This window comes from Penicillium coprophilum (assembly GCF_028826855.1).
Source record: "Penicillium coprophilum strain IBT 35676 chromosome Unknown utg000004l_segment0_segment0, whole genome shotgun sequence".
In the NCBI taxonomy this organism is placed as follows: domain Eukaryota; kingdom Fungi; phylum Ascomycota; class Eurotiomycetes; order Eurotiales; family Aspergillaceae; genus Penicillium; species Penicillium coprophilum.
Window position 1 is genome coordinate 4021886 of NW_026622723.1, and position 18591 is coordinate 4040476.

The following is an 18591-nucleotide window of genomic DNA, read 5'->3' on the forward strand; positions in this document are numbered from 1 at the left end:
AGACAATATCCTCTCTTAGTGAACTAGAATAGACAAAGTATGAGTTTCCCATGGACCTTATCGCACGTTGACACCTAGTCGCATCCGGGCAATGCTCTCTGACGTCCTTCCACATTCGGTCTGCATGGTGGCTTGTTATAGCGGGACGCCCTGGTAGCCTGTGCTAACAGGCGAACTGTGATCTTGTATATTGCCTAGGCAAGGCACATGCTATTAAGATCTGCGTCTAATCTACCCAAATCTCCCTGAGTACTTTAATAGATCTATTTCACCAGAGGTACATTGTGTTGAATGTTTAGAGTACCTCTGGGCTTGAGCATCTAGGCCTTCTTATCTTCTTATACCTGTAATCAAACCTGCAATATAAGTCCAGATCCTTCCCCCCATCTACTTCGTGAGGATTCACCGCTATCTCTTGCTCGGTATATGGGATATTGCAATTTCAACTTCCTTTCATCTGACCCCTGCTCAATCAAACTAACCGTTGGCTGCGTTTGGAGAAATTACATATTCCCAGCCTGACCTTCAATCTTCTTCTTCTTCTTCTTCTTCTTCTTCTTCTCTCATACTCACCGTTCACATCAGTCTATGCTATCAAAATGCCCAATGTCCACATTGTCAATGACAATGCTTCCTTTGTTTCAAGTGACACCTTCTCTACTCGAGATTCAGAGCAACCACGAAACTTCCTCCGTCGAACAAGCACAGTTTCCCAGCTCACAAGAAGGGTGTCGAAGAGAATATCTCAAACAATCCTCAGGACCGGAGGTCAAGAACATCAGCTGAGCGAAATGAATCTCAAAAGCCTCAACGACCCAACAATTATCGACTCACACAACCTAAGCTCGCCAGCTCACCGAGCTCATGATGTTAGGATATACGACCATATTTATGAAGAGATCGAGGAGGAATGCCCTGCTCTTGACGTAGGAGCAGTGAGAGAGATGCGTCTTCAACAATCATACGCTGCCTTCTGTCAAAACTTTACGCTATCGGGGATGACAACAATGAGTAGGACGTTCGACTTATCAATGGGAATGGAGGCGGCAAAGGAACACAAATGGGCCTCTCACACAGACCAGACTCTCCAAGGCAATGACACATCTGAGCTTTTGAGTTCTGATACCGATACCGACCACATAAGGGCCCGTTCAAGGCCCAGCCCAGACACCGTCGCATTTCCAATATCATGCCTATCTACAGATCTTGACAAGAAACCCATATCACACTCGACAACCGTCGATGGACCCTCTTTGGACTTGCCAGTCATAGGGCGGGCAAAAGTCGAGACAGATTACAAGATAATACCCACCTCCAATCACCCTCAGCCGCCACCTCACATCATCACCCCAACTGGCTGGATGGACATGCAGCGCGAAAAGCGAGAAAGCAAAGCATCTCGACGGCATAAAGTCATATTTCCAATACGGTCGTGGTTTATGACAAGTCAGCCCTCCTGGGGGCGGAGGTATGAAGTCCTTGAATAACGGTTTTTGCTGTCAACGGGTCCTACCGTCAAACAAAGCAAAAGCAGGTTTGGGATATTGGATGGCTTTCAAATTGGCTGGCTGTATTTTAAATGGAACTTTATCTTAATCACACTGTTCATTCTTGCTTTTGCTTAAAAACATCTCAGCATCACATGCCTGGATCCCGCATGGGCGATCTCATCTCATCTTCTAGACACCTGAATACTACGGAGTATATACGCCAGTCTTGAGAAGGGTCGGGATTTAGGTCTTAGTTTGTGTGGTTGAACCTCGTGAGGCTTATCATCGTATCATGCAAGATACAATAGGTCCATGGGTATTTAGAGACATCTACTTATCAATACGAGTCTGCCGAAGCCACAAACCTTCAGAGAGCAAGGCAAGCAAACCACATAGGCACATAATCATACCTTTCTTCGCTTATTCAGAGTGATCTTTACTTAAAGAAGAATCTCGGGCATATCAAAGAAATGTGGTTCATCAAAGGGGCTGAGATACGGCATTGTGGGATACTAGTAAGACAGTCGTGATCCCGATCTCTGCTCGAAGAACTTGATTCTTGTACGCCACCATTTTATGTTACAAGTAACCTTCAAAGAGTCCTAGACAGTTCGCCATTCAACTCGGATCCGAGATCATATGACAGCAGTTGCCACCACAGACGGTCAGTTTCACGATGCAGATCTTATCACCTATGGCAGATCGACCTGTCAAATTATGCAACGATCTGGGGTACAATTCCTTGAGAGGGCCTAGATGAAAAAAGAAAGGAGAAGAAACGGCGAGAATCAGTCTATTACGATACTTTTCCGGGTATGCTCAATCTGTAGTATCAAACGGTAACAACGGCTATCTCCCGGTCCATACGGTAATTGCCATTCTGACCTGCTAGGAGACCAATGGGGCTGTCAGGATTTGTAACATACGCTTGCGCTGGGTGTCTCCAATAACTCCTGCTCCAATTGTTCGAATAACCATTTCGAGCTCATGAATTATACCTATGGTTTTCGCCCTAAGTGCCGAACTAGCATGTATGCTCGAGCAAACGGTGGATAGCATGGTGATATTCTCGGCATTCGTGTGAGCGTTTGGGGGATAAAGTTCATATATTTTGACTTCTAGTAAATAAAGTCTACATTTGAGAAGTGTCAATCTTAACTCGGTGTTGGATATTTAATGAATAGGAATCTCGGGGTTTACCGAAGAATCTGCTTTCCTTGGGAAACAGAACCCTTTTCATTAGGTGCTGAAGAGTCTGAACTTTCAAAAAATTAGTATCGAAGGCTTAATATCTACTTTCTTTGACCTCTGACTTCAGGGCTTCACGGGGGATTATCCAGATGGAGATTTCCAAGCACTTCGATCCAGCTTTTCTCTTGATCTGGCCCTTCATTGGACGAACTGAAACATTACATGCTATACACTGGATGGCGACGCTCAGGGTGGACCTCTATGGGAGAAGATTGCATCTCATGGTAGGATGATTGTAACCTCTAAGATATCTAGATAAAAAAAACGCAAACTAGCTAATATTATATTATATATTTTGACCAGCACTACTCCGTAGTCGGAAATATATAACCAGCCACAACATTAGGTAAAAAACCAATAATAGATTAAAAAAATGAAAGGTATACCAAAAAGGTGTACACGATCAGAAAAATATGTAGCAAACCGTGCGCAACACGTAGAATCAATCAAATAACATCGAACGCACATAGTAGACGGAGGCTATTATTGAGCATCCTATGTACTCCGTAGGCTAGTAAACCCGAAAGGACACCTTTGGACGAGGTACCCAACCCTCAATAAAATAGTGAAAAAGAAAAAGCTAACCATAATATGACAGTTGAAGAAAAAGAAGAAAAAAAGTTCTTATAGAGCGGATTTGATGTATAGTGAAAAACCAAAAAAATGGACTTGCAGGGAATCGAACCCTGGACCACTCCCATGCTAAGGGAGTATTATACCACTAAACCACAAGCCCAATTTGATGGAAGAGGCATCCATTTAGTAATATATCAAGCACAGTTAATGTATTGTAGAAATTGTTCATGGATGGATAAAATGGATACGATTCCGTAATTCTAGACTATAGGACTATCATACGTCGCACATGGTGATAGATATCGCCACTATGACCTCGACCCTAAGGATCGAAGGGCGAGCTTCTACACACAAATGGCACCCATGGATCATAAACAAGCTGGAACAGCAATGATATTTCAGGTGTGATGCAAGGAGAAGCCGAACCAATGTTGCAGCCTTGTACTGTCTTGGAAGAGGAAATAAATCCTGCGAATTTGTCACGAGAGAGAATATCCCTATGAATGTGCGCTGGTTGATCCAGAGACAGGACGACAACGTGTGAGCTGAAGTATGTACATGGCGTAGCGGAGGAAACAATTTTACAAAAAGGACTCTCGGGGAAATCCCAGACAAGTTTCATTCATCTGTCGCGCGGAGTAAAAGTCGCTCAAAGAAGGGGGTATGAAGGGATGGAAAAATTGCCTGAAGAAAAAAAGAAGTGAACATGTCGAAGCCCTAAACCTGACAAATGAAGCATGGTGTGAAACACATCCCGAAAACCAAGGGGAGAAAGAGGCCCGCTGCGTGAAAATTATAACTGATGTATCCATTATTTTATGCACTGCCTCCAAATCGGTTCGTAAACCAATTTGTGATTCCCCCTCCACTGCTACCCTCACCTCGGCTAGGCCGTCGGTTGCTGGGTTGCCCTCCCTCTGGAGGAGGGGACCGACGGGGTGAAACCCGTGGAGAAATTAGGCTCGGCAATGAAGATAATGAGGATCGATCGCTGCGCACAGTGCGAGGAGAACTGTGACGTCGTTGGGATCTAGACTGCTCGGGGCTATCCTGGATCACTACCGGATTCTCACAGGTGCCTTCTCCGCTCCTGTGTAATATGCCATCAGCTGAAAGTTCTTGTCTACACAACTCAGATAGACTTACGCTGTGTTTGTATTGATGCTGCGCCGGCAATGGGGACAAGTGTCATGCTGGGTCAGCCAGGCATGAATGCAGTTGAAATGAAACCAGTGCGTGCATGGTAGCACAGTGACTTCCAAGCCGAGTTCGACATTCTCCATACAAATCGAACACTCTGCTTTCCCTTCCGACCCCATCATCTCTTCATTGACCTTTCTCTTCGGCAAAGCTCGGACAGCAGCATCAGATGCTGGCGGTGCCGCAGTGCTGGTCCCTCCAGTATTCTCAACCAGTTGTGTGATGACTCGGTCAAGCTCCTCTTGTGAATATACTGCATCCTCACTTCTACTCATGTTGAGGATGGCTGACAATATAGAAAGAGCATGTGGGCCTGTCGGGCCCCGAGCTCCACGCGCGCGTGGGGTAGTTTGTAACCCAATGTCAGCACGAATGGCGTCCATAAGTCTAGATTCTGATTAGTCTACAAATAGTCACATTGAGCAGAGCCATCGCATACTCAGCTAAGTCTGTTGGAGTGCGGTTATGAGGTTGCGGTGCATCTGTATTGCGGGGAGATAGGCCTGGGTGACGGCCCGTGAGGTGGTCGTCCTCGAGCCAGTCGGGGGAGGTAGATGATTGAGCATGGAAGGGATCCTCCCCAAATCCCCTGTATCCACGAGGGTTTGGTTCCATTAAAGCTTGGAGCATTGTGTCAAAGCTTTGCATCATCATTGGAAAAGGGTTCGGGCCATTGTTGCGCTGACCACCGGGTAATCCGCCATCAAGCGTCGCGCTGCTGAATGAGAAACGTCCGTCGGGAGATCTATATGTATGCAAGGAGGAATATAGAGGAGTGTCGCCTGGGGGAGGAGCGCCGCCTGCGAAAAACCCAGGGCGATGTCGTTCCTGTGTGTCTCGTTCCCATGGGTTGTTGTCTATCCACGGATTGACGCGTGGAGGCGACGAGGAATCGGCACGGTGTGAAGGGGAATTTGGGGAAGCTTCTGAAGGCTGCTCTGGGGGAATTTCAATCTAGAGAAAACAAGGTTGTTAAAATGGAATAAACCGAGAGAGAAGGCATTCACTGTACTATTTCTGTGAACTCAGATTCACAATGCGGGCACGTCAAACCGCCATCTTTGAGCCAAACTCCGCCACAGGCGTGACAGAACATGCGGTCGCCGTTTTCCATGTCGCGATACAAACTGATAATCACCTAGAGAGATATAAAATGTTGTACAACGCAGACGTTAGGATTGAAGCTGATAGAATCGATAAGCGCCAGAACAGTCACGAGTCATGGCCTTATCTGCGGGGAGGATCACTGTTGGTTAGATGGTCATGATTTCATTGGACAAAGAATAACAGGAAGGGAGTAATGTAGAATGGTGGCAAGTCAATGTTTTAAGAGAGGATAATTGAGGTGTGATTAATCGATTAGGAGCCCCAGAGGGTCGGAGGCAATGACGTGGATTAGCAATCGCCTCCTTGAGGCAAATGGGGACCCGTTGACTTATATCTAAAAACTACATGGAACAAAGAACACCCATGTTGTGTGTAGGCAAAAATAGATGAGCATGCATCAGGCAGCCTTATTTTCTCTTGATTAGCATGGTTCCGTATCGGGCAATTTGTTGCGGCAAGAAGATGAAGTATACAGCCCTATGTTATTATGGTTGTTTTTCAACAGAAAAAGTAGTGAAGCCTCTTTTTACACAGGAATTGAAAAAGACTCAATCATATGATCAATTCAGAAGAAAAGTAGTACAAAGTATATAATAAACAGCAATAAATGGTCACTTTTTCCATGCAGGGATACAAATTCCTCGCGATCATCTCATCCCTGCCAGATGCAGTGGGGGAGTGAACTGAAAAAAGAGACAGCAATGGATATCACAGGAATGATGCAATTGAACCGGTACCCTCAAACACCCCGATGAAAAGACGGATGGCAATCTCGAGCAGTTTACTTAATCTCGAGGAGCTTGACGTCGAAGATAAGCTTGGAGTTGCCGGGGATGCCGGGGAGGGCCTTCTTGCCGTATGCGAGAGCAGGAGGGATGGAGATGCGACGCTCGCCACCGACAGCCATGCCGGCGACACCAATGTCCCAACCCTTGATGACCTCACCCTTTCCGAGCTTGAAGGTGAAAGGCTTGCCCTTCTTGTTCGAGTCGAAAACCTTGCCGTCCTCGAGCTTGCCGATGTAGCGCATGGCGACAGTGTTACCGCTCTTGGCAGCAACACCCTTTCCAAGCTTCTTGTCGTCAATCTTGACGCCACGAATCTCCTTGACGCCGAGAGTGCCAGTAGGCTTGTCTCCAGAGGGAGTAGGGCCTTGTTCAAGGTTCTTGGCGAACTGGACCTTCTTATCGGTCTTAGCCTCCTTCTTGTCCTCCTTGACATCCTTCTTGGCCTCCTTAGGCTCAACAGCGGCGGCATCGCCGTTGTTCTTCTTGAGCTTCTTCTGCTGGGCCTTGGTCAAGGCGGGCTCCTCAGCCTTGGTAGATTTGGCCTTGTTGGCCTTGGCCATCAGATCATCGAGGGTGACCTCATCCTCGGCGGCGCGCTTGTTCTTACCCTTCTTCGACTCGACAAGCTTGGGAGCCTCCTCCTCGCTCTCGATTTCGGTGATTCTGGGGTCCTCCATGTCATCAAGGTCATCACTCTCATCGTCATCCTGCATGGCGATGAGGTCTTCCATGTCGAGCTCATCCTCATCGGGAGACAAATCGTAGTCATCCTCGTCCTCATCATCGTGGTCGTGATCATGGTCGTGGTCGTGGTCGTGACCCTCATCGAGACCAATGACGTAGTTACCAGTGAGGAAGACAGTGTGGTTACCGGTGACCTTGAAGAACACGGGCTCACCCTCGCAGACAGTGATATCCAGAGGCTGTTGGTAGTTCTACAAGGGTATTAGACGTCAATGATCAACTAGCCGTGAAACTCAAGGGAGTATTGGTCTTACCTGGCTGGGGCTGAGGGTGCAGATAACATTCTCATCGAGCTCCAAGCCTTCCTCGGACTCGGAGTCCTCATCGTCAAGGGCAGGGCCCTTGCCCTTGATGAGCTTGGAGATAGCAGCCTTCAGGTCGAAATCCTCATCATCCTCCTCCTCATCATCATCTTCCTCCATAGCGTCCTCGAGGTCCTTGAGGGCAGCGGCGGCCTTAAGCTTGCGGGCCTTCTCCTTGTCGCTAGGGCCACCGTTGGACTCCTCCTCATCAGAATCCTCTTCATCCTCATCACTGTAGTCCTCGTCATCCTCATCATCCTCATCGAGGTCAAGACCGGGAGGAGCGCGAACAATCTTCAGGGTGGAGCGGGAAGGCTTGCTCGAGTCCTGGTCATCCTCGAACTCTGGGGCCTCATCGGGGTCGATAGCGGCCATGCTGATGCGGAACTGGATTAAATGTCAGCACAAGCTATCACCTAATTGATCACAATGAAACTGACCGAAGCAGCAGCGTTGGGAACTGCTTGAACCATGGCACCGGGAGGAACCCGGAGCGCATAGACTGCGACAGGCTGAACAGCAGACATTGTGAATTATTAGATTGAATTGGAGAGATGGAAGAAATATCAAATCCAAGAGAGAATGAACCACGTGGAAAAAGATGTGGATGAAGGAAAGAAAAGGGAAGAAAAGAAAAGATGCTACCAAGCAACAAATGCGGCAAAAAATTGGGAGAAAAAAAAATCAATCAATGATATCAACGAAGCGTTCACCGCTAAGGTATTGCCATAGGTGACCGCTTCCTATAAGCTTGGATCCACGTGATGATTGCCGAGCTTGGCGTGAGAGCGCAATAAGCTTCTCTCTTTTACCTCTCTGTACTTTCTTGTTAGTCAAAATGGTCGTCGTAGCCCAACATGGGCTCCCGGCATGAGATAAACTCTAGTGCAGTGCGCAAACGCATTGAAAACCGTAGGTTCTGTCCAAATTTGAGTCTCCGCTCTTATCTGACAGTCTCTAGATGACTTCCACGATGAAGGAGGGGAGGAGTATGAGGCCTCTAGCTTTGGTGGTTTTGGAGACTACATGCGCCGGAAAAAATTGAAGTTACAGAATCTTGATGCGGAAATTCGAGCTTCAGCTGGCGATTGCTCGCCAATATTCCGTGGTGTAGTTGCCCATGTCAATGGATACACTCAACCTTCCCTGCAAGATCTGCATCGTCTGATAGTTAGCCATGGGGGTGGCTTTCTTCAATATCTAGATGGAAAGACTGCAGCCACTCATATCATCGCCAGCGCTCTGACACCCAAGAAGCGTGAAGAGTTTCGCCGCTACCGCATAGTGAAACCTGCGTGGGTGACAGACAGCATCAAAGCAGGACGTCTGCTGCCATGGGATGAATTTAGAGTAGTAGATGAAGGTCAGGCACAGAGGGTGCTCAAGTTTGATGATGGCCGGTTTATCAGCCAGACAAATAGCCCTCGCCCAGGTTACAAAGATCAGTCAAAGACTAGCTGGTATAACTCTCAGATCCGAGATATGAGCACCACTGAAGGGGGCTTTTGCTCTTCACCCAAGCCTGCGATCCCGTCTGCGTTGTCTGAAGCTTCACAGATGGTCGCATCCACCACACCGAGCCAGCCATCTCAGTCAGACTATGGTGATTTCCCTAGCTTCACTCTAGCGGAAGAGGAGGAAGCTCATGGCATTCAGGATCAACTAGAGGCACCAGTCGGTGATGCAACACAAGCTATAATGCCACATCAATTTCCCAATCCCAATCAATTGCCCACTTCACCAGATCCAGTCGTTGACCTCGAACCAACCTCACTTCTCGAACAAACTGAGGCAAAAAAGCCCAACTTGACCTCTGAAGAGTACAACGCACAGCTGCTTTCTGACCCACGGATGCACAATTCCTCTGTTGTCAATCCGGAATTTCTGCAGCAGTATTATAAGGAGTCTCGCCTCCATCATTTGTCAACCTGGAAGGCTGATTTGAAAGCCCAACTGCAAGCCGCAATGAAGGAGAATGCACAGTCACAGATATCGAAAAAGAAACCCGTGCCTGGATCGAGGCGGTACATTCTACACGTGGACTTCGACTCATTCTTTGCAGCTGTCTCACTTCTGAATCATCCCGAGCTCAAAGACAAGCCAGTTGCTATCGCTCATGGATCTGGATCAGGCTCCGAGATTGCTAGTTGTAATTATCCTGCACGTGCCCGAGGCGTCAAGAATGGGATGTGGATGAAAGGTGCTTTGCAATTATGCCCTGACCTCAAAGTCCTGCCTTATGACTTCCCTGCGTATGAAGATGCGAGTCGCAAGTTTTATACGTCGATACTTGCCATTGATGGTACTGTGCAGAGCGTTAGTATCGATGAGGCTTTGATTGATGTCACAAATTTATGTGTGGAAGCTGGCGGGTCAGACGGAAAGGCTATATCTGAAGGGTCGATTTACCGCGAGCAGGCCAAAGCGGACGAAATTGCTCAAGGTCTACGCGATTCAATCAAAGAAAAGACCGGATGCGCAGTCTCTGTCGGAATTGGCAACAATATTTTGCTTGCGAAAGTGTCTCTCAGAAAAGCCAAGCCTGCAGGGCAGTTTCAATTAAAGCCAGATGCTGTTCTAGACTTTATTGGAGATCTCACCGTCCGTGATCTTCCTGGAGTGGGCAATAGCATGGCAATGAAACTCGAAGAGCTAGGTGTCAAGTTCGTCAAAGACATCAGAAATCTCCCGAAAGAGAGACTGATATCTGGTTTAGGACCCAAAACTGGAATCAAATTGTGGGAGTACACTCGTGGAATCGATCGAACAGAAGTCGGCGACCAAGCCATGCGGAAATCCGTTTCGGCCGAGGTCAACTGGGGCATTAGATTTGTCAATCAGGACCAAGCAGATGACTTTGTGCGGTCTCTGTGCGACGAGCTGAATCGAAGATTGATGGAAAATCTGGTGAAGGGAAAACAGCTCACATTAAAGGTTATGCGCCGATCGATGGACGCTCCACTGGAACCGGTCAAGCATCTCGGTCATGGAAAGTGTGATACATTCAACAAGAGCGTCGCTCTTGGCGTTGCAACCAATGTACCAGAGGTCATTGGGAAGGAAGCAATATCGATGTTAAGAAGTTTCAATTTTTCACCAGGAGACTTGAGAGGTCTAGGTGTGCAAATGACCAAACTTGAACCAATCAAGTCTGGCCCTTCAGGTCCTTCAGGCCACGAGAGCAGCCAGCGGCAACTCAACTTCCATAGGTCTCCACCTCGCAAGAAGGTCATTCCAGATGTAGACCCCGACGAGCTGGAGAGTCCACAGAAAGATGACTCCGTTCGTATTCAAGCGGACCCAGTACTTGGCGATAGTGCCCACAAGCCACTCAATATATCCGGGTCCCAGTTTATTATGCCCACTCAAGCCGATCCCAAAGTCCTCGCTGAATTGCCCACGGATATCAGATCAAGGCTTGTTGCACAAGCAAAGCCGCGCCGGGATTCTCGCTCTGGGTCTCCTTGTCCTCCCCCGCGCGAAGGCCGACAGTCCGCTCAAGCAGACCTTCCCCCCCAGTCCCAACTGGACCCAGATGCATTGGCTGCATTACCAGAAGATGTCCGCAAAGAAGTACTGGGATATTATAACCACTCAGCCACTATCGCTGCGCCGCCGCCCGCGCCGGCAGTACCAGAGTCACGCCCATCAACCTCCAGCTCTCTCAAGCTGAGAAGACCGGTCTCACCACCCAAAAAGAGACGTGGCCGCCCACCCAAGTCGGCAACGATTTTGAACAAGCCTAAGCCCAAACCTTTGAACCAATCAAGCTTTGGGTTCGTTCTTCCACGCCCAGCAGCCGTATCTAATAATTTTGATGATGACACCTTGTCTAGACAAGCGTCACCAATCGTCGAAGAGCGAGTCGAACCTTCAGCTGAATTTCTGGCTGCTTTACCCGAAGATATCAGACAAGAACTCCTTGAAGAACAAAAACGTTTGCAACAGCGCTCGCGAGGTATTGAAACTGCGCAAAGACCTCCATCTCGGGCACAGGAGGCTCCTCATTCTGCACCAATTGCCGTAGAGAAGCTTCTACCTCTACCCCCTCTCCCCAAGCGTCCCGTCTTTACATCACAGCACTTATCCCAACTGCCAGACCTACGAAATGCTGTTGGCTCATGGCATGAAGTATTTGCAACGGGCGGCCCATATGGTGAAGACGTCACTTCGTTATGTAAATATCTGTCCAGTGTGACATTACATGAGAAGGATGTCGACAAAGCTGTTTCTGTAGTACGCTGGTTGATGTGGTTGGTTGGTGAACACTCGCAGCAGCAGAGGCCTCAAGAGCCACCAGGGTCCCGACCCGAGGGAACTATAAACTGGGAAGAGGCTATAGAGACTATGCAGTACAGTGTCCAGGTGGCTCTGGAACAGAGAGAGCTTCCCCCAGTGGACTTTTCGTAAATTGATACCCGAATATGAGACATCACAATCATTGACTGTACATAACTAGTTGAGACTACGAAGTTGAATAATTCATACCAAATCTGCATAAATATGCTTTACATATATATGACCAGTTGGTAGGTAGCCCTGTAGATGGGCCAGCTGAGTCCCAGCTAGGCAAATTGGAACAAGAGAATATCGAACATAACAATGGGGAAAAATGGAGTGTATCGAAAAGAGGGCGGCAAGATCGGAGTGGAGTCGTGGCATGCCCCACGTCTATTCTCCGATCCCCTATCTTCTTCCCCATACTTACACTCTTTTTAGACAAGCTTACCATGCCGCCTGTCACCAATGGTCAGTTCTCCTTCAACGTCGACACATTCTATGTCGCCACGTCTGGAGGACAGATCCACCGCCGTGCAGCGCCGGCTGAGATAAAAGCCCTTTACGATACATCGACTACAGACAAAAGCACACCCGACCACCCAGGTCATTGGTATGAAGCACAGCTCCTTCACTATGGTCTCCCACCATCAAAGGTCAAGGCGACTGCCAAGATGAGACTCTTGAAAGCTGTGCAAAACGGCGGCCTGAGTGTTCCCGAGGAAAGCCTACAAATCGAAAAGAATCTGAAAAAGGAATGGAAGAAACAGGATTCAAATGACCAAGCACAGGTCAATACCAAGATCACGACGACGAAGACTGTTACCACCAAGACTATTACAGTTTCCAAGACTACTGCGTCCAAGACCCCTGAGAGCAAGACTACTGCATCTAAAGGTGTGAATAAACCTACATTGCCCAAGGCTGCTGCCAAAACCTCAGCTGTTAAATCCGCGGCTACCAAAACTGCTACGCCCAAGGTCGCTCTTACCAAGAAAGATACCGCACCCAAGACCGTTGCCCCCAAACCCACTGCAGCTAAATCTACAGCGGCCAAACTTGCCACGATTAAAGCTGCTCTTGAAGCTGCAAAACCTGCTTCGATCAAGGCTGCTGCTAAATCCGCTGGTGGGAAGTCCGCGGCTGCTAAGCCTACAACGCCTAAGGCTGCCCCAGGCAAGAGAAAGAGGGCCTCGGACGACGAGACACCTGATCAACCGCAGATCGCCAAACGTCGCGTGAATAGCAAAAAGGCACAAGACAACGCGAATGCGTCCAAAAACAGGCACTACAAATCGAGCGGGTGGTCTGAGCAGCCTGAGCACCTCGATGCACCTCCCTCGTACGAATCCGCCTGCAGAACGGTAAATATATTCTCCCTTATTCACGAAAGAACACTTACCTAACTTGCCTGATCAGGGCGGAGGAGATTCTTTTGATTCCCTTTTCGATGTGAGCGAGGATTTTGGCCATCATAGGGAGCCCGACACGAACGCAGATCCACCATCTCCGCCCCGAGCCCTGAAGAAAACCCTGGGCATGCTCAACGGGACGTACAAAGTTCGGTCCTCCGACATCAAACGGAACTGACCGGACGCTATACCATCTGAAGGACTCACGTTATCTCTCCGCCTCAATGGAACGGAGATATGGGGGGGCATATGAATTCGGAGCGTTTGAGGGTGTATTGTGGATGCCAGAACGACCTATGAAGTCTTCGTTTGACAGAGTCCCGTTTAAATGGCGTGGGCGGGAGACCGGTGAGGGTGAAATGAGCTATGAAGACGACCAAGAGGGTTGGATTGAGTTCCTGGGCGATGGTGATATTGTTGGGATGATCAGCTGCTATGGAGATCTCCATTTTCGAGGCCAACGGATCGATAGCTCTGTCCGAACAGCAAGTGATCTGCGTAGCGAATGGGATGGCTACAATGACGAAGCTTGGGCAGAGGAGAACAGGCGCCGATGGGGTGGGTGGTAAATGGTGAATGCTAGGCAGTGGATAGCTTGATTCAATGATCCCTAGGTGGTCTACTTGACTCTAGCTCAGGATAGTTTGCCAATATCCTCCCTGGGTGGCCAAGTGAGTGAGAGACACGAGGTCATCTAATTGCTGGGTGGAACAATGACCACGGGATTCCATCCTCTTCAAGGAGTAGTTTGGAGGATTACCTTTTTTTTTTTTTTTTCTATCTCGTTCTGAATGTTACTTTGAATCCCTTCCCTCGGCTTGTCTCAGATGGTGGAATATATCCAACAGGATATCCTTGTATTGCTCTGGCTTCTCTTGTATTGATCCTGCTTGGGAGGTGATACTCATGGTATTCTCACGCACTTGACACTGCGGGTTACAACCAACCCGCTTACCGGTCTATATCCTAACGCTATAGATACTGGAAAATGGAACATGATAACGCCGTCAATCAGCGTTCTATATACACGTTTATGCCCGAAAGTTAGACCAGTTGTGGGTCTACTGACGAAGAAATCCAACTGTCCAACCTTTGACACACCAAAGATTCTAGAACACCTAAATCCCAGAATTCTTAGGCCCAGGCACCGACAATGCTCATACAGAAAGCACCCAAAAATACCAAGATGCAGGCATAAACCCTTCTCTTTCCACGGAGAATGCGCCAACTCTCGTCACTGAGAAAGTCTTCCGACATCAATTCCACGAGCGAGGCAAAAATCAGAAGTCCAGCTGACATGGCATTCATGACGCCAACGACAAGTAGACCAACCTCCGAGTCGGGGCTGTAGAGGGTATGGGTTGCGAGACCAATAGCTTGCCCGATCGGGGTTCTAGACCTCTGTCAGCACTGTTGAGTCCGTTGTAAGCGGGGAATTAACTTACGTGCATCCGTATGCAAGGGACATGATCCAAGGCTGGATTTGCTTTTCTGACCAGGGAAGCGAGGCAATCCGGGATCCAAGCGCCAGGCCTTCAAATGTTTCTATAGTCGGTTTAGTCAAATGCATTGCTCCGATCAACAGACGGAGATGGAGAACTTACGATGGAATACAATGGCAATCAGCAGAATCACAAATTCACTGCCGACTGATACGCTGAGTGACATGCCGATAAACACACTGTGGAAAAGAATGCCCATCTCAAGAAGGTAGACCTGCATGGTCTCTTTTTTCTGCTTTTGCTCAGGGGTCAAGACGAAGTTGTCTTCATGACGCTCCACGTCTGTCTGGATAGTCCCGTTATCCTTCTCGTGATGGGTTGGAGCATCAGGCGCAGATGCAACGCGAACTATATCTTCAGTGCCTTCGCCCATGCGATTGATAGCTCGGCTTATGCTCGCGGATCTTCCAATTAGCGGACCCATGTCTCGCAAATGGGATCGGCCATCATTTCCAACGGATTGTGAGCTAGGCGCTCTAGAATTGTCCGAACAGTCAGGAACATCGATGGTTGGAATTGGAGCTACCATCGCACCATCAGGGCAGGAGGCTGGCCTTGAGACTGGACTCCGGTTTCCCCCACGGCAGATATTCTGCGCTGGACTGAATACCATTTCGATGACTGTAACGAGGAAGATACCACCCAAGGCAATGGCACCCGGCATAGCTGGGTAATCCTTTGTCCAGAAATTAGATAGACATGGGTCTCCTAGCGAAGTAAATGCCGTGGGAAGAAGATGCACAAATGCTGTGGCGATGAGGACACCCGTTCCAAAATGAGTAACGAAGAAAAGGAACGCGGGTGGGATATGCATCCGTGGGAATCGAGTTGCAAGGATGGGGAATGCGCATGCAATACTCGAAGTGCCTAGGATGATGAAGAGGGCCGCAACGTGCAATGGTAGGTCGTATGCACCGCGGGTACCTCCCTGAGCACAACTGGATCGTTTGACTGGCTCTGTATACTGCTGGGTAACAGGTGCTTCCAGTATGAGGGGTGGTTTAGATGTGAAATATCTCTTCAGACTGTCGAAGGAAATGATTGCCGAGACAAGAAGCACAGAGAGGAGCCACAGGGCCCAATCCTTGATACTCTGATATGATGGGAAAACATTTGACAGTCCTTGATCGATTTCATGAATAGTATTTTGGGGAGCGAGGCGTCCTGTTCAGTTGTTAGAATTGATTATTAGAATATTCGCCTTGCTGTTCATACCTGACATTGTCAGGGACGCCTCGCACCCCACGCTAAAATGACTCCCCGCATCCTTTTCTTCTAGCGGATGAACAACTTTCCAATTACTTCCCCGTAAAATACCTGGAGACTCATCGTCTTTGTTCTCGCGCGTGTTTGAGATGCCATTGAGATCTTGACGGGTAGTCAGGTCGGGAGAAAGAAAGCGCGGGTTCTGATTCCACCCATCTTGCAGTAATTCATCGGTCCGGGATGGGCAATTCATGATGCTACAATGAATCTTCTAACTAAATGAACTCAAGAGGTGAAAATTACGATTAATTCGCCCCAAATGCCCAGGGCGATGAGGCAGCGATCCCGAGGTCTTGGCATTGGGTGGATTCCGGCCCGATTTTACTTGGCAGTGATCCAGCGATTATCGCCGTGATTCGCCTAGACAGCCTATTCGGTCCGGTATTGGCCGAACCACAACCTCCGGGGGCGAAATGCTTGTGTTGCAAGTCTAAGACATGAAACCGAGGTTATTGGAATATGAATTTAGGGGTTCCCGGCGGTGATATGCTACTACGACTGGGGTATAATGCTCAGTTGATGCTTGGACCGACTTTCGTGCTATACCGCCGCTAGTAATCAAGCAAAGCCGATGTGATAAGCTGTGCTAAAGAAAACCTCCCCACACATAATTGGGTCAAGCGCAGGCAGTAGAGGGGACCGCTCAGAGCTCATACGAAAGAACCCAAGAAAAAGGACACCTGAGCGAGGTTGATCAAAATTTGCAGACTATTACGAGTGGCAAAGGGAAAGCACCCAGGGCCCAACTTCTGGTTGGGTTGATGTGTGTCTACAAATTGATGCAGGAACAAGAGGCCATAGTGTACATTAAAAATCGTATTAGTTTTCTCCGTAATCATTTCGCCCAGGGAGCCTTGGTGTGCACATCGCCATTTCCATCCTGTGAATGTGAAGGCCGAGGTTGGACAGACCAAGGCGCTCTGGTGGGTGCCATGGGACCTGGAGGCATCCTTGAAGTATCTGGAAGAACAGAGGGAGCCCGGGTTGCACCGCTAGGCATGGAGGTTGGGACTCCTTCTCTTCTCATCCCCGCCCATGGAGCTGCTGTCGAGACCATTGGGGGAACAGACTGCGTGCCTGCCCCAGGCATAGGACGCGCACCGGCAACAGATGGAGGGCCGCAATCTGGCGCAACAGGGCGTGCCTGAGGACCAGATGTGGCATGAACCGTGGAAGGAGGCAGAGGGGCATTTGGATCACGGTCCCAGCTGAATAATGACCCGAAAGGGAAGTGCTGTACCACGGGGAATTTCGAGAGGACTTCCGCGTTATACATCTTGATCATTCCCTGGTGTGACTGGTCAGCGCGAACATTCCCAGTAATTATCAATATTGCGAACCTTATTGATCTTGCCCCAGCCAGCTGGAATGCCAGAAATGTCAAACAACATGCGACTGTGTTCCCAGAATGGACCTCTCTTAACATCATAAATAAAACCGATAGCGGAAAAATAGAGATTAGTTCGGCGTTCCCTTTGAACAATATTTGCATTAGCGACCCCGCCCGGGTCAGGTGCATTTTCCAGTGAGCCTTCTTCGGGAGTTAGGTCATTGTCTGTGATTGCAGGTGAGAGTTGTGCAGATCCAAAGATATAAGGGGCGAAGGAATGATCATCAAGACCCCAGACGCCGTGGGAGCCAGCAGGTTCAAGATTGTAGGTCTTGATGAGCAGTCTGACAAGTTCCAGATATCTAAGTGGTGTCAGTCAGTAAGGGACGAAGCATGTCTGGCGTGGCAAATTCTTGGTGGACGTACGGATGAAACACCCCGACCACGATAGCTCGTTCCTCGACGCCTGGACCGGCCGCGGGAAATCCATTCAGCCTCCATATGCCACACAGGAAAGCCAAGAAGCTCAGTTCATGACCAGTACCATAGTCCAGTCGCTGGCCGCTTCCCCAGCTGCCCAAAAAATATGATTTCAACTCCATCTCCGCCGTTAGGTCCCCGTTCGATGATCCCCTATCCAAGAGGTCGGCGGGTAGGCATTCCCTCAGTAGGTTGGATGCACGACTTTCGACCACCTCACACCACCTTCGAAAGCTTATATTTCCAAACCTCCGCGGGCCGGTATCTGGTGGGACCTCCTGTATGATATCTTCGAGTTTCGAGAGAAGTCGCTGCAATTGTCGGACCGGAGCGGAATATTGTATCGCATCGCTGTTTAGAGGCCATGTCTGTATAGTATCGTCGGCCAGCTTCACTGGAAACATAGATCGGTTGAGTTGTAGTATCCACGTCATGATATTAGTATAGGCTTTGGAGGTCAAGAAAGTCGAAACATCTTGCGATTCGTGGATCTTCTTGATCGGTTCGACAAAATTGTGCGGCTCAGAAGATTCCAAAGTGGGCAACACACGAATAACTAAGCCATTAGCCATGTTTGCTGAGCTTCTGAAAAAATATTTGAGGCTGAAGTGGGATGAATGAGAGAAGATTGGAGTGGAAGCGGGATGTTATCTGCGGCTCCACTAGAGCTCCCGTGCCGCGTCTTCTACGGTTCTTTTTAACTTCCCCACGCGTCACCGAAGATGGCGCCAAAAAGATCCAGTCGATCTACCGACTACAGCCTTGGACTTTTGAATAATATCAATGCACTCGGGCGCGATGTACCAAATACACAAAACCCCAAACGGCGTCGCACCCATGCCAACGTCTTTGAGGTTCCTATCTC

General features: G+C 48.8%; 7 protein-coding genes across 7 annotated transcripts; 3 read left to right on the forward strand and 4 right to left on the reverse strand.

The window, feature by feature from the left end:
• Positions 1 to 599: 599 nt before the first annotated feature.
• Positions 600 to 1487, forward strand: N7500_005966 (uncharacterized protein; the record flags this gene model as incomplete). The annotated part of the gene is made up of 1 exon (XM_056677110.1): positions 600 to 1487. The coding sequence occupies one exon, from the start codon at positions 600 to 602 to the stop codon at positions 1485 to 1487; it is 888 nt and encodes a 295-aa protein (XP_056532110.1).
• A 2646-nt stretch (positions 1488 to 4133) lies between these two features.
• On the reverse strand, positions 4134 to 5655 carry N7500_005967 (putative RING finger domain protein; the record flags this gene model as incomplete). Its single annotated transcript, XM_056677111.1, has 4 exons — positions 4134 to 4407; positions 4464 to 4904; positions 4957 to 5471; positions 5530 to 5655. Coding segments are annotated over 4 exons (1356 nt in total), but the record flags the coding sequence as incomplete, so codon positions are not given.
• A 750-nt stretch (positions 5656 to 6405) lies between these two features.
• Positions 6406 to 7985, reverse strand: N7500_005968 (FKBP-type peptidyl-prolyl cis-trans isomerase; the record flags this gene model as incomplete). Its single annotated transcript, XM_056677112.1, has 3 exons — positions 6406 to 7347; positions 7411 to 7845; positions 7899 to 7985. 3 exons carry the CDS (start codon positions 7983 to 7985, stop codon positions 6406 to 6408), a joined length of 1464 nt encoding a protein of 487 aa, XP_056532112.1.
• A 330-nt stretch (positions 7986 to 8315) lies between these two features.
• Positions 8316 to 11868, forward strand: N7500_005969 (putative DNA damage repair protein Mus42; the record flags this gene model as incomplete). Its single annotated transcript, XM_056677113.1, has 2 exons — positions 8316 to 8370; positions 8420 to 11868. 2 exons carry the CDS (start codon positions 8316 to 8318, stop codon positions 11866 to 11868), a joined length of 3504 nt encoding a protein of 1167 aa, XP_056532113.1.
• Positions 11869 to 12188: 320 nt separating this feature from the next.
• On the forward strand, positions 12189 to 13717 carry N7500_005970 (uncharacterized protein; the record flags this gene model as incomplete). The annotated part of the gene is made up of 3 exons (XM_056677114.1): positions 12189 to 13100; positions 13156 to 13296; positions 13349 to 13717. The coding sequence occupies 3 exons, from the start codon at positions 12189 to 12191 to the stop codon at positions 13715 to 13717; spliced, it is 1422 nt and encodes a 473-aa protein (XP_056532114.1).
• Positions 13718 to 14282: 565 nt separating this feature from the next.
• On the reverse strand, positions 14283 to 16109 carry zrfD (putative plasma membrane zinc ion transporter; the record flags this gene model as incomplete). Its single annotated transcript, XM_056677115.1, has 4 exons — positions 14283 to 14541; positions 14594 to 14693; positions 14753 to 15814; positions 15866 to 16109. 4 exons carry the CDS (start codon positions 16107 to 16109, stop codon positions 14283 to 14285), a joined length of 1665 nt encoding a protein of 554 aa, XP_056532115.1.
• A 642-nt stretch (positions 16110 to 16751) lies between these two features.
• N7500_005972 (serine/threonine-protein phosphatase 2A activator) lies at positions 16752 to 18298 on the reverse strand (the record flags this gene model as incomplete). Its single annotated transcript, XM_056677116.1, has 3 exons — positions 16752 to 17204; positions 17257 to 17608; positions 17673 to 18298. 3 exons carry the CDS (start codon positions 18296 to 18298, stop codon positions 16752 to 16754), a joined length of 1431 nt encoding a protein of 476 aa, XP_056532116.1.
• Positions 18299 to 18591: the final 293 nt, after the last annotated feature.